The sequence below is a fragment of the Rissa tridactyla genome, chromosome 8 (genome assembly GCF_028500815.1).
Source record: "Rissa tridactyla isolate bRisTri1 chromosome 8, bRisTri1.patW.cur.20221130, whole genome shotgun sequence".
Lineage (NCBI taxonomy): Eukaryota > Metazoa > Chordata > Aves > Charadriiformes > Laridae > Rissa > Rissa tridactyla.
The window spans coordinates 5259943-5274713 of record NC_071473.1 but is presented as its reverse complement, the minus strand read 5'-3'; the positions used below and the strand labels follow the sequence as shown (position 1 = coordinate 5274713).

General features: G+C 40.0%; 1 protein-coding gene across 11 annotated transcripts; it reads left to right on the top strand.

Annotated features, from left to right (window-relative positions):
- The first annotated feature begins 41 nt into the window (after positions 1-41).
- Positions 42-12224, top strand: COPS3 (COP9 signalosome subunit 3). Of its 11 annotated transcripts, XM_054211881.1 has the most exons (13): positions 51-199; positions 1318-1391; positions 2836-2965; positions 4678-4790; positions 4896-4945; positions 5816-5908; positions 6627-6806; positions 8062-8202; positions 9345-9518; positions 10388-10474; positions 10818-10931; positions 11548-11628; positions 11887-12224. In XM_054211881.1, the coding sequence occupies exons 2-13, from the start codon at positions 1373-1375 to the stop codon at positions 11938-11940; spliced, it is 1236 nt and encodes a 411-aa protein (XP_054067856.1). In that variant the 5' UTR covers positions 51-199; positions 1318-1372; the 3' UTR covers positions 11941-12224. The 11 variants fall into 11 exon arrangements, with proteins under 11 accessions (XP_054067860.1, XP_054067861.1, XP_054067859.1 ...); XM_054211885.1 differs by lacking the exon at positions 1318-1391 and having other exon boundaries at positions 42-199; XM_054211884.1 differs by lacking the exon at positions 9345-9518 and having other exon boundaries at positions 50-199.
- The last annotated feature ends 2547 nt before the right edge of the window (positions 12225-14771 follow it).

Here is a 14771-nt window from a genome sequence, read left to right as displayed (position 1 = left end):
AAGTGACGCACGGCCGGCGGGCGTCGGGCGGCACCCCCCCCCCCCCTTCCTCGCCGCTGATTGGCTGGCGGCGGTGGCGGCCCGTAGCGGTGGCTCCCTTCCCGCTTTCCCCCGCCGCTCCCGGCCGCGCCGCCAGCCGCCAAGATGGCGTCGGCCCTGGAGCAGTTCGTCAACAGCGTCCGGCAGCTCTCGGCTCAAGGTGACCGTGATGAGGGGGAGCCGCGTGTGGCGGGGAGCCAGCGGGGCCCGAGGAAGAGGAGGAGGAGGAGGGGGGCGGTGGCCGGCGGAGCCCGCCAGGCCCCGCGCGGCTGTGGAGGGCGGGCTGGGGCCTGCGCCCCCTCTCACGGCTCTTCCCTCAGGCGCGGGTCCGGGCTGGCGGGGCCCTTGCCGGGCTGTAATTTAGGGCTCCTTCGCCGCACGCAGAGGCGGCCTGTGGAGGGATCTCGTCAGGGTTTCGCCGACGATGGTTTGACAGGGTGTCAAGGGCCGGCCGTGCCCTTCACAGCGCTCCCCGCTTCGGGGCAGCGGCACGGTGGTGGTAGTTGGTAGCTTTGAGGTAGCTGGAGGTCCCAGCTGAGGGGAGTGAAGCCGGCACCGGCGGCCGTGTCAAAATCTGAGCTTTGGGAATCAGCGGAGAGGAGCGGGCATCGCAGGGACCTTAGCTGGGAGCACCTGGCCCAGACTGTCGCCTAACTGATGAGCATGCAAGTTGCAGCATGTGTTTTAAAATACTTTTCGGAAGTATTAGCTCCTGGGGACAAAGTAGAGCACGGACAGAAGAGTCCTGACTTACCACGGAAGCATGTGATAGGAGGCCTGAGACTGTACATCAGAGTTGCCATAATCAAGTGTTCAAAAAGCGTTTTAATAACCATAGTTAGCATTCCTTAGTTTCATGGCCAAACTCCTAATTTTCCTGTGTGCGGGCACAGCGTTTCCTAGTTCTTGAACGTTCTCTGCCTGTGTTGATGCTCCCTAAAATGTGTTCTGAGTGTTTCTCTGCATGGGATGTACGCTCCCTGGAACTGATCAGAAATTGATGCTTTCCTCTATGGCCCCAGGCTTTATCTCTGGCAGTTACTTTTAGGTGGAGCTCCAACTTCTCTTACTTTGCTTTAACTTATTAAATACAGAATATTTTTACTGGGGATATCAGATACAAGAGACAAATTATACCTGCAAGGTGTGGGTACAAACAGATGAAAGATGATTCTTTGCGAGCCTGTAGTTTAGCTGGAGAAGTTTTTATTTCAAAGTTTTGTGGATGCAAAAGGTTCAAGGGGAAATTGGTTGACTTTATGGAAGTTCTCCCATTAGGGACAAGCCAGATGAACTTTCTCACAGAGAATGTCTGTCAAGGCTGCTGGAGGTCATGCGAGCACACAGGAGAGGTACATGTGCTTGCGGTGGTGTTGGTTTCTGTTTATCAGCATTTGGCTGCATGGGAGGTGACATAAATGGACATTTAGTTGGGCCTGGTGTGGGTATTTCTACTTACGCTGTAAGTTGTTCAGTGTGTGTTTGCAGGTAGAGGGTTGTTTTGTTTTTTTTTTTGCTTTGTTTTCTAGAGAATGCTAGATGATAGCTGTAGAATGGGTGGATTTCTGTACTAGGGAGAACACCATAACTAAGGTTTTGCAATGCTTGAATACTGTTACCAAACCACAGAGCGCTTTACAAGCCTTATTCCTTTCCATGCTTGTGCCTGGAGTTTTAATTCTGAATGGAGAGAACGGTTTTGGGGGCAGGTTTCTGGAGTTCTTGGGCTCTGGTCCCCCATTCAGAACTTTTGATCCCTGTGTTACTTCAAAGCTAATGTTTCATTGCTAGGGCTTCCCAGGTTTTCTTTTTCAAAGGAAAAGGCCTGAGAGTTGAGGATACTGTAAATCTCTATGAATGGAGGCACTATTCCTCATTTTATGAAGATTTTTGTAAGGGTGAGAGAACCTTTGTTTTTTCTCTCTAATCTGCAAGGATTGGACACTGAAACAATACTCTGCTTCAGAAAAGCGTAGTTTTAATTCAAGTAATTGTGGAGGGGAGGAAGAGTTTGAAAGGAGTTCATGATAATGAAAGCAGTTCATGGTCTGCTTTCTTTGTAAGGTTTTTTTGTGCTTACCATACCTTCCTATTTCAAAATGGTTGCCTTTCATGCTGTGTTCATAGCCCACAACAAATAGAATAACATTGTATTTTTGATTGTACCAAGTAAATTTAAGAACAGGTTTTTTTTAAACCCTTTTGTGGTAGGTACTTAGTTGTCATTTTAATGTCTACTTCAAAAAAAATGCTTATGAGCAGACCTGAAAAGTGAATAGGGCACTTGAGAAGCAGCAAGGAACATGCTCTGGTATTGGGATTTTTTAGAAAGCGGAGGAAACTATTTTTGCTGCTGTTTTGGTTGTGTTTTGTTTTTTTCCCTTATAACACCCAGAAGGCACAAATGTAGATAAATTTATCCACATGAGGCAAAATGTTACATCACAGTACACTGGCCAAAGTCTTATAGACTTGGCTTAGATGGAGCTTGGCGTTGATACGAGACCCTAAAGCCCCCTCTCTAATGAGGTGAGCTGATGCTGCTTTTCACGTTGTGTTTGTGTTCTGAGGGTCTCCTTTGCAATCCCACAGGCCAGAAGCTTAGCTGTCACCTTATAAAAAACATATGGTGGGTACCTAACTTCTTGAAAACTAGTGCCTATGGTATTAAAGGAAAGTAAGTTCTTTGGGTGAGACTACTTTTTCCTCAGGTTATATAGGGAAGCAAGGTAATGAAGTATGGGAACGCGCGAGTGTTCTCTAAATAGAGTTTGACAATGATGTTTTGTATTTCAGGGCAAATGACCCAGCTTTGTGAACTGATCAATAAAAGTGGAGAACTGCTAGCAAAAAATCTTTCCCATCTGGATACAGTGCTTGGTGCCCTGGATGTGCAGGAACACTCATTAGGCGTTCTTGCTGTCTTGTAAGTGTTGCTTTCTTTTAATTAAGTATCTTTAGTATTAAAACTTCAGGAACATGCTAAATTGTCAACCAAATGTTTTTCTTTTGGCCATAAATGTTTTCAGTCAGCATTTCTTAGAATGGTGCTTAGTTTCCTTCTGTTATGCACATTTTATTAATAAAAACACCGAGGCAAATTTGTATTTTCAAAAGAGAAAAACCTCTGGAGCTGGTAAATGCCGTTACTGTCAAATGGTAATATTGGGAGTTTGTTTTCCTTAAGGCTATATCTGTTTCTCTTGTTTATGTCTTTATAAGTATTTTTCCATACGTGTTCAGCAAAAAGGTATAAACCTAACTTTTAAAATGTGATTGGCAGGGCATTAGTGCACTGGACTGTAAGCATGCAGCAACACTTTCTTTCCCAGTGAAGCATGGCTTCTTATCATAGTTCTTGGGTACTTGTCTCTAGACAGCACCGACGCTCTTGCTGCTGTCTGTAGTTTAAGATAATACTTGAAGCACCTTGGTGATGGTGAGGTAAAGTGAGGATATTTGGCCCTGAAGCTCAAACTATTGTTTCTAGCTGTACCTAACTGTAAGTGAAGCATCTACAAGTTCCACTATTATCTTATCGTTCTCTTTTAAAGGAAAGATCAGAATTCTAGTACTTGTTCTACTACTCTGAATGAAACAAAATTAATACAGAGGTAATGCACTTAAATGTTACTATTCACTAGCGTCTCATAAAAACGCATTATGGAATTTACAAATAGCAGGGCATTGCTACTGCATTAGTAGAATCACTGTATCATGGGGTACATGAAAACAGTCACTAAAACAGGTGGAGGAAGGAAGATAACTGTTTATAGGAAATAATGTGTAAAATGTATTATTTGAAGAGATGGTATCAGTGGAACATATAGGAAAGTTCTCCCGGATGAAACTGTGGCATGGCAAACTCCTGCACAGGTAGAATTAAACTCTCTGGAGAGACAGGGAAGGGATGGCAGCATGTAACCTGAGCAGTCATAAGCCTTGCGAGGAAGGTTCATGATCTAGGTAGGTTTGAACTGCATATTACAGTGTATACCGACTGAAGTATGGGCAGGGTTGGGTACCTTCCAACAGCATTAAACAGAGGGGGTTTTCTATATGTTTTTGTGACGTTTGTAGGATGCATAGCTAGAGTTTTCACTGCCCTCAGATGAGCATAATCATAGCTCATCTTACAGAAGCAGCAATGTTCAAGGCTACCGCCTGTAGGGTGCTAAGGAACCACCAGCAATGGAGAGAAACTGGAAGAGAAAGTGCTCCAAACAAGAGACACACATCTCATAATTTAATACTTGAGAAATCTTGAGCACGTTCAAGTAGCAGATGGCTGCAAGTGTCCAAAGAAGTTGTGTGGCTGTGTATTACAATTCATCATTGTTATCCGGTGTTTCTATTATATTTTAACTATTGTACCCGATAAAATGATCTTTGTTTGCGATAGTTTGTTCTAAATTTTAGTTTGCACTAGATCGAGAATGGGGATGTGCACAGAAAGCATATTTTCTAATGTTGTGCAGCTCTTGGGGAAATCACGTGCCATCTGTCATAAACACTTTGGATTTGTTTGCAAGCATGTACATGTATCTGCAGAGACTTAGTGATGAAGATGAAGCTTTTTTACTAATATCCAAATGTTACATGCTAAACCTTTTTTTGATGTTGTTGTTTTTACTTTAGGTTTGTGAAGTTTTCTATGCCCAGCATCCCTGACTTCGAAACGTTATTCTCACAGGTGCAGCTTTTTATCAGCACTTGTAATGGGGAACACATTAGATATGCAACAGACACTTGTAAGTTAAGCTTACATTCAGACTTAATGTGTTTTCGGATTGTTTGGTTTTATTGATTTTTTTTCTTTTTTCACTGTTTTTGTTTGTTTTTTTTACTGTATTTAGTTGCTGGCCTGTGCCACCAGTTAACAAATGCCCTTGTGGAGAGAAAACAGGTGAGCAAGTATGATCTAGTACAGATAGATACCTACTATATCCAAGCTCTTACAGGGGACATTACCAGTCTCTTACTTCATAAAGATTTGCCACTAATTTCAGGTTAAATATTTTTGTGCAGCTCCTTACTTGTTAAGTTTACAGAGAGGTAATGAACCTAAATCAAGATTTTAAGACTTCTTTAAGGAAAACATAAGAAAGATAAATTTTGGGGGGGAGAGTCACCTAAAAATGTGCTCTCGCACACAAACTAGGAAATCTGTACTACCAAGAATGTTCTTCAGATAATGTGTGCATGAGTAGGAGAGCTGCAAAAATTACTAGCACTGAGGAGTCAGTGGTACTAGTTTCAGTGTTATTCTCACCCATGTTATATAATGTTCTTAATTAAATGCCTTCAAACGTAAAGGAAACTTGATTAAGAAATATTTGACCGAGGTCTTTGTTGCTAAGATACTTACTTTGTCAGGCCATTTTAGTGAAATCTAGCCTGAAATAGAAGTAGGGAATCAAGGCTGGTCTAAGTGGAGTAAAGCCAGAGCCATGCCTTTGTTTTTTGGTGGGAGTTTAGATGGTGTCATGGAATGAAGAAAGGTTTTCTTATCAATACAAATTACCACATTCCAGATGAGGTTGGCTTTGTGGAACAAAATTGATGACTTTATTTAGTTTATCAGGAGAAGTTGTATAGCCAAGGTTAATTTTATTTTCTAAGAGGCTGCAGTATCCTACAAAAAGGGAACCTCAAGTTAACTATTACTTAATGGAACCTGTCAATTAGTGTTATTTTTCATTTGTAAGTGTCAACATAAGATCCAATGTGCTGCCATCTATGAGAAATTATCTGAAAGAGATGTAATTTCTGACAGCCCCTGCGAGGAATTAGCATTCTCAGACAAGCCATAGACAAGATGCAGATGAACACAAACCAGCTGACCTCAATACACGCAGATCTCTGCCAGGTAAGGGGAGCATAAGGGCTTTTTTTGAGAATAAAAGCTTATAAAATACCTATAACCCTTTGAGGAAATGCATGCTCACATATTGCAATGTAGAAATGGCTTTTACCTGGTTTTTTTTTTCCAGTAATAAATAATATGATATACTGACACAAAATCCCCTTCTATTGATGTTAAATGTTCCGTGCATGTCCTCAGACTTTGGTTTTGTTGATGACTTCTGAAAGTCCTTTGACATCCCTTCTCTCTGGGCTGAAAGTCACAAACAGCTTCTCTTAGTCAGTATAAGTGTAATATCCAGATACTGTTTGCTCAAGTTTGACAAAAGGCATGTTTGTCTCGGTGTCTTTGGCCTGGATTTGTACTTCTGTCTTGTTCTTGGCTCCTGGGATTTAGGGCTGGACAGGAATGTTTAGAGCAATATTTAGTGCTGCCAGCACGGTAGTCTGGAAGGCATGGAGTTTCAGGCAGCTTTGTCAGAGTCTGATTTCTTAGGATATGGATAATTATAACAGCTCACAATCAGTGATAAGGGTTTTCCAAGTATCGTGATACAATGAATAATCTGTGTTACAGCACTGCTGACGTGCACTGTTTTTTCACTCTTGGAGGAGTGAGATCTATTAAATAGCACTAAGATGAATTTAGTTTCAACTGTCTTCCTCGTGGAAATTTGAATGGAAATGGCTAATTTGTGAAAACTTGATTTATTTTCTTGTAGCTCTGTTTGTTAGCAAAATGCTTTAAACCTGCCCTCCCGTATCTAGATGTGGACATGATGGATATTTGTAAAGAGAATGGGGCATATGATGCGAAGCACTTTTTATGTTACTACTACTATGGTGGGATGATATACACTGGGCTAAAGAACTTTGAAAGAGCACTCTACTTTTATGAACAGGTAACTTTAAATAAAACGGTAAGTCTAAAGTCTGATCAGTTGGAAGGCAAAACGATCATGTGTAATAGCACTGAGAGAATGTATCGCCTCTGAATTGCCACCAAGGATAGCAACAAAAGCAGTGAAGTACAAGCAGTCTCCAATTATTTTCATTTAACCTTAGGAGTGTAATTCTACTAATAGATCTATACTGCTGTTCATCATTCACAGAGGTTTTGCTTTAGCACGTGTGTTCATCATAGTAATGCATAAAAACTGATTTGGGTTAGTGTTCATTATTAGCTCTTTTATGAAAGGTACAGCCTGAATGGTACTCCTTAGTGTATAAAGTGAAGTAACAAGCAAACCGACTTTAGAGGTGTTTTCCTTTAAGAAGGTCTCTTACAGCCAAGTAACTATTGCACCACAAAACTATGCAACTCAAAGGGTGATGTTAAATTTATCTCCCTATAAATATTTTTCAAATGCCTGCTTATTACCGCTTGCATAGAAGCAGGTCACAGGCCGACATTCAGAATTGTGTATTCTTAAAGAAAAAAATAATTTAGTGGTTTTGCTAAGACCTTTGCTAATTTTGTGATGGGAGTTAACACTTCTTCAAGGCTACTACAATATTTGCTGCTTTTACTTTCTCTCTGAAAGAAGAGAACATCGCAAAATTGGGAAAGCTTCATGTGTGTATGGGGGGAACTGCTGTCAAATGTGCGAAATAAACTGGTGCAGCCTTTTTCTTTTCTGTAAACAAAGGTGAGCTCTTGAATAGCTAGCAGTATCATAGTAAACTAAAATTCCTTTCCCCTATTCTGCAGACCGCTTTCAACATACTTAAATATAAGATCTGATGATGTCATAGCTTTATAAAACCTCTTTTAAGGATCTGTGTAAATCCAGGTTCTACAGGAACTGTATAATCATTCCTGGTAACAAGTAGCTAGAGGTGCTTTCTAGTACAACTTCAGATATATACCAAGGAAAGAAGTTTTGATTTGACCTTAACAGGGTTATTTTAAGGTAGGCATCACTGTAACATGATATGTCTTGAGTAGCTTGTATAGAATTTACTGGTTTAGGACATTTTTTGATAATTAATTTTGACAGAAGTTAGTTAAGCTTTAACGCTCAAAGGTGGATTTCATGTGTCATTGTATCCTTTCTGCATGCAGCTTTAAACTGACATTTTTGTTAATGCAGTAGCTACAAGGACCTGCCAGTAAGTATACTAAATTTCTGTTCCATTTCTCTCTTTCTTGCTTAGGCAATAACTACTCCAGCCATGGCAGTCAGTCATATTATGTTGGAATCATATAAAAAGTATATTCTAGTTTCTTTGATACTACTTGGCAAAGTTCAGCAGCTACCAAAATACACTTCCCAGATAGTTGGTAGATTCATTAAGGTAAGTCTTGCGAATACAGTTAAATAATAGATCAACAAATCTGAATTTATAAATGATTTTTTTTCCTACCCTCATTTGATAGTACTGTTTGACATTGCAGATCATGGGAAATAATGCACAATGTGCCAGAGTACAACCTCTTGCTGCCTTTCTAGTGTACAATAGCTAATGATTGTCTGGCAACTTCTATGTCTGTTACAAACAAATTGTATTGTTCATATTGTGCAATACAGGTTTTTAAACTTAAGTTTGCAAAAACTGTAGGGTTGAATAGTACTTACCAATATTCTCTTCACTGATACTGCACATCTCTTGATAGGATTTTATGTTAGAACTCAAACAAGACTCAGGTTTCACTTGGCTTTCAATATGCAGTGTCCTTGTAAAAACATTCAACCCATAACTTCATCTAGTTGAAGTATAAAATGCTAAATAGTTTATTCCAACTCCATCTTTATAAAGAATAAAAGCTTCTGAAAATGCTGCAAGTTTGGAGTCCATAAGCATTTTGATTAGGAATTGTAAGATGGAAGACAAAACTGCTAGTGAGAGAGTTCTGATCCTAGGAAAATAATGCACTTTTGAAAGTTAGCGAGTCCTTATTTAATACTGAGTGCTGATTTGTGACCAAATTTTAGAGAGTTCCAAAAATCTTTTTCTAACTTCAGATTCTAATAAGCAAACTCAAGCAGATGCCATTTTAAAGTCATTTAGGTGAACTCTCTGATTCACCTTCTGATTCTCTATTGTCCGTGCAGTGATTCATCATGGACTAGGATGACATGTCTTAGAGGGCAGAACAAATAGAATGGATGGTAGTGACTAGTCAATATGCTGCTTACTTCATATGCTGGTCAGCTAATGGACTTTTTCTAGTTCTCCCGTAACTACAACTGTCATACAGATGTCATTGAATTATGTTTACTAAATCTTACATTGAGTAATACATATCGAGTGTATGAGGATCTATCATTGCTGTAAAGCCATGTACAGGCGTTGCATAATTTTTATGAGAGATGCTTGAGCTACTTAAATTTCCTTTATGCCCGCGTGGCTTCTAATGTTGAAGTAGTGAGTAGATTTTGTGAGGCTGGTTGAACACCATGTTCTTTAAGAAGGGTTCTCTACTTTTCTAATTGCAGCCCCTTAGCAATGCTTACCATGAATTAGCGCAAGTTTATTCAACCAATAAACCCTCGGAGCTTCGAAATCTGGTGAACAAACACAGTGAAACATTCACAAGGGATAACAATATGGGGCTGGTTAAGCAATGCTTGTCATCTCTCTACAAAAAGAATATTCAGAGGCTAACCAAGGTAAGATGTAGGGCTTTTGTTTTGTTGAGAAATTGTGATTAGCTTTTCTCAAAGAGCATATCTCTGAAATGTACTCAATTCAGAGCAAAATGATAATGTAGTAATGTCACGGAGAAATGACTAAAACTGAGATTTGTGTCTGAAACAAATGAGACTAAAATGCTCTATATAGAAAACCAATTCAGTTGACTACTTATGAATTATTTAAAAGGCGGTTCAATATGTCTGTCTGTCAGAGGGGTTTGCCCATGAGATTTTCATACATAATCAGAAAAGTTGTGAGCGCTGCTACCAAATGACCTTCATCTCTATTCAGAAAATAGGAAACCTGAACTTTACGGGTCACTTCATTAGAGAAGAGTGAGTGAGTGGGACAGATTTCAGAAGTAAAAGGAAAAACAGCAGCGGCGGAGTGATGTGCTCCTTCAGCTGAGCGATCAGATTAATCCTTAAAGGTGATCAGAGGAAAGGTCTTTTTTTGCAAATTCAGATGGTGTTTGTTGCAGTAGAATCAAACTCAGAAGTAATGCATCTCGAAGGAAATTCAAGGGATGGACTGTCACCTTATTCATGTAGAAAGGTGAGGGAAGAGGTTGGGCATGGTCAGGACTGTTTCTGGGGTAAAACGGAGTTGCAGAGATGGAGTAATGACTCCATTAGTTTGTTCTGCATACGTGAACAGTGCAACAAATTGGTGTCTTTGGGGCGAGAACTGACTCCACTCTCATGGTGCTTTTATAAGTAATAAGTGTGTGATCCACTTGTTTCTTCCCATCAGACTTCAAAATAAGATTGCATAGGATGTGAAGGATTGATAGGGGAAGTTCTTAGCATCTAGTTTTAACTGTTTAATACTTTCTAAATTTCAGACATTTTTAACATTGTCATTACAAGACATGGCAAGTCGAGTGCAGTTGTCAGGGCCCCAAGAAGCAGAAAAATACGTCCTCCACATGGTAAGACTTGTGACTTGGCTAAACTGTCCTAATTTAGAAACTGGTCCCGTTTGAGACTCTTTAAGCCTTTGTATGGGCAGCGCAAGTTCTGAATGGCTGAAGAATGGTTCTTTTTCAGGGTGAAGGAAATACCGTCAGTCTGCTGTGGTGTTTAGACCGTTCCCCAAAAAATCTTAAGAGATAATCTCTGCCTAAGATAAGGCATGCATCATTTGTCTTTGGGAAGCTGTTAGGAAGTAAAAAGCAAACAAGTTAAAGATGATTCCACAAGGAATCCGCACGTTGTAGTTACCTGAAATTCTGTTCCTAATGATACCTTACATTAAACCCTCTCTCATTTCAGATAGAAGATGGTGAAATCTTTGCAAGTATTAATCAGAAAGATGGTATGGTCTGTTTCCATGATAATCCTGAAAAATACAACAATCCAGCTATGCTTCATAACATTGATCAGGAGGTAAATCTTTAATATATTAACTGCTTTTGGAATTCCTACTGAAGAACCTTAGTCTGTAATCAGAGCGCTGCCGGGAGAAGCCAGTGTAGTCAGAGAAGCCAGCAACTTAACTTGCACGTAGAGATTGAGGACTATAAATCATTATTCAATTATTTCACAGTACCAGTATTTAAAGGTTTTAGATTGATAGTCTGTTACTGTCAATCCATTCCCTGTTGTATCTTCTGTACAGCTTGAGATGTTTCAGTAGACCGCCTGCTTAATGTTGGAGATTGGAATTTCCTTTAATTGAATGGATTGGAAAGATTGGGTTTGGAGTTTTAGACTTCAAGGATTCCTTCCACTGGCTCTTGATAACCTGCCTGTAGGTTGAGGTGGTTGACCCACATGGGACTGTATCAGTGGCCTTAAAAAGGATTGTTAGGGAAATATGGATCAAAGTAAGGGGATAAAAAAGGGGTCTGACACTTTTCTTTGGGAGATGAGGGATGAGAACGTTTTGACGTGGAGCTTTTGTGACGGCAGAAGTTACTGGTTCTGCGTAGCACAGCTGTGAAATATCTTGAAGATCATGTACAAGCTGGACAAAGTAATCAACTTAGTATATGTTTTTAAGATGCTGAAATGTATAGAGCTTGATGAACGACTGAAAGCCATGGATCAAGAGATCACTGTGAACCCTCAGTTTGTGCAGAAGGTAATTGATTTAGTGTCTTGTAAGAGTATGTAAGCGATTCAGTGCAGTGAGGATGTGTTGCACTGAATGTAAGTATTTACAGTGTTAATAATTACTTATTATTATTATGCACATAAACATCATGGCTTAAAACAAAAAGGAAGTGCATGTTGTTTCATATACACTTTATTTTCCTGCCTGTTGACTTCAAAGAACTGCGTGTCTCAAAGGTAAACCTTCAGACCTGTTTTTGAAAACAAATACCTCTCTCCCTTCCAGAGTATGGGCTCTCAAGAAGATGACTCAGGGACCAAACCATCCAGTTATTCCTGAAATTCATGTTGCTCACCACTCCGCTTTCAAGTAAAAGCTTATGAAAGAATCACGCCTGGAATAGGGCATTGAGGAGTTCCACGAAGAGAGCAGAGAGAACTGAGCTTTGCTTTTCACCTGGACTTAAGAAAATAAAAGAACACCCTCTCAGTACTGTACAATATCAGAAATACTCTCTGCAAAGAAAAAGGAAATCTCAAAAGAAACTTAAAAGTCTGTTGTGGATTTATTTATCTTCAGATTAACATCGTTAATGCATTAAATAATCTACCTTTTGTTTTAAAGGGTTTGAATGTTGCTGTGTTTCTGTAGCAGTCCTTTTTTTCTCTTCTGAAAAAAAAAAAAGAGTTATTCAGGGAAGAATACAACTAGTGTTGGTTCACTTACAAGATAATTACTGGTTCATTATTCTGTATTTAAAGTTGGCTCAAAGTGCAGATTTATCATATGTATGGTGGGGGGAGGGGGGGGAGTTTAAGTAAATTATCTACATTATAATTTGCATATGCCCGGTGTAGCTGGCTGCTGTCTATTAAATGAAATAAGAACCGTGTTCTTCCCAAAAGGACGAGCATTTTAATGAGCATTTTAAGGTAGTTTTGCTGAAAAGCAGAAATCCATACGTGACAGCTATTTATGATTTTAAATTTCTGGTACAAAATATCTCCTAATAACATTTGCTCTTAGATCAAACTTATTAGACCTAAACAAAAGGATATTTGAAAGATCTTGGTGTTCTAGAGGATTCTAGATATGAAGTTGTTCACACCAAAAGAAATTTAAATTTTTGTTCCTATACAAAAGCTATTCAACAGGCGAATACTTTTCTGTTGTGGAAATAAGTGAAGGCCATGCTGTAGATCTTTGTTTCCAGAGAAGATAATTTGACATGGAACATAGAATTCTATACAGCTCTCAAAATGCAGGATTTTATTTGGAGATAATGTGCTGGAATGCCTCCTGGTTTTTAATTCACTATTTTAAACATAAAAAACTTTGTTGTTGGCTTCTTTAAGTGCTTCACCCCTTAAATCAATAGGGTTTTTAATTTTCTGTAGCTCTCATGTATCTGAAGATTCTCACTGTTAAAACACCTTTGAAACACTTTTGTGTCGGTGCAAATCTCCTACTATCAGGCATAAATAAAACCTGTCACCAAGTCAGAATGCAAGAAGCTCGGCATCTGGTGCTTCCTGCTTAAACGCCTGCCCGGGAGCTGCTTGCTGCTGCTAACCTGCCGGCTTTTGTTCAGGAGCCCAAGCGGGAGCTGAGCGTTTCTGGCTCTTGCCCTGGGAAGCTTCTGTGTATCCAGGTCACCCGTAGTTGAAAATACTCCGTTTGTGCTTCCAGTACTGACACAGAACTCTTGGGGTTTTCATTTAAAGCTGGTGTCTTAATTCTAGCAGAGCCTCTGTGGCAGTGGTGTGCTTTCTAGTCGAAGGGAAATGCCCCCAGGTTGTTCTCTAGGCGTGGTGAATGACGTTTTTAAACGTATAAAATAGCAGTTTAGTATTGAGCAGAGCATAGGTCCATAGTGGTAGTAGCTCACCATTAAGTACTTGTGCTTCCTATCATAGAGACTTCCATATTCGAAGGCAACTTTTACACCTGATCTTAAAGCAAAATCTTGGGGTTTTTTTTTCATAACTTGCCTTACCGGTCTTGCAATTAAAGATATTTATGATTTTTAAAGTTTGGTTTTTTTTTTTTTTTCTCCAAGTTAATCCTGCAGTGATTTCAATGCTGAACATGCTTATGCAATTTTCTCCTCTGGTACTGTGGGAGTGTTAAATTAGTGTATTAGTAATGCGGTGGGCTCAAGCACAAGGCTGAGTTGTCGAAGTGTTTACAGCAGTGCGTGGCAGTCATAGAAAGGACTGCAAACGACTAACCCCGGCCTGCCACTGAGCCAAAAATGTGGATGGCTTGCCGCTCGTTGCCAAGGGCTTACTTGCAGGGGGGGGAGAATGTATACAGGATGCTTTCATGAAGTTGGAGAAGAACCATAAACCTCCACTTCGCAGTGGCTGAGCTTTTCTACCACCTAGTTCCTCTTAGTGAGCGTGGATTTACCGGCTGAGAGCTGCAGGATGGCTTTCTGCCTGTGGAATTGGCAACAAACTAATACATGCAGCTGGCAAACAGCAGCTATGTTATCTTTTTTGCCTAAAGTAGATAAAATAAATCCATGCTCACATCAAAAGAATGGTAGAAATAGCTATGTAATAGTTTCAAATGATATATTACGCTTGCTCTTAATCTGATTTTTAAGAGGGCAAATGCTTTTAAGGTTAGAGAACTGCTAAGGTTCCTTTCTCACGTGGATAGTTGTGCTGTTCAACTCCGATTGCTGTTGAAAATTCAAAGTCGGGTCCCACCTGTAGAATCAGTAGAGATAAAGCATTCACCAAAAGTGCTTCGGGGAAGGGCTTTTAAGTAATAAGTTTGATAAACACATACGGTCTGGCGTCTGCATGTCTTGAGATACTGTTGAAATTAAGTCAGATTTTTAATGAAGTAGCTCCTTCAAGTCTTGGAACTATAACTGCATGGGCTGTGGTCAGCTGAGACGCTTTGAGCACACTTGAGCTTTCTGGTTTTAATTTGTATTTATTGCAGGGAAGGACTTTTGATCAATTATGAGAACACTGTGTGCTATGCTCCTCTGAACTTAAAGAGTCTCAGAGGTCCTGTGGCTTGTTCTTCCCGTCAAGCATGGCCACAAGATGTGTTCACGAAATACCGACTGCATGCTTTGATCTCTAACTCCTATTTTCATGCATCTGAATTAGCCAAGGTCTAAAATGCAGTTCCAAGGGTAGCACTAGACT

Bases quoted from the DNA above. Each gene is read 5' to 3' on its own strand.
- COPS3 (XM_054211885.1), top strand. From the start codon at position 145: ATGGCGTCGGCCCTGGAGCAGTTCGTCAACAGCGTCCGGCAGCTCTCG. The intron at 4,946-5,815 runs GTGAGCAAGTAT...AATTTCTGACAG, and splicing joins CCCTTGTGGAGAGAAAACAG to CCCCTGCGAGGAATTAGCAT. The intron at 10,932-11,547 runs GTAAATCTTTAA...TATGTTTTTAAG, and splicing joins TTCATAACATTGATCAGGAG to ATGCTGAAATGTATAGAGCT.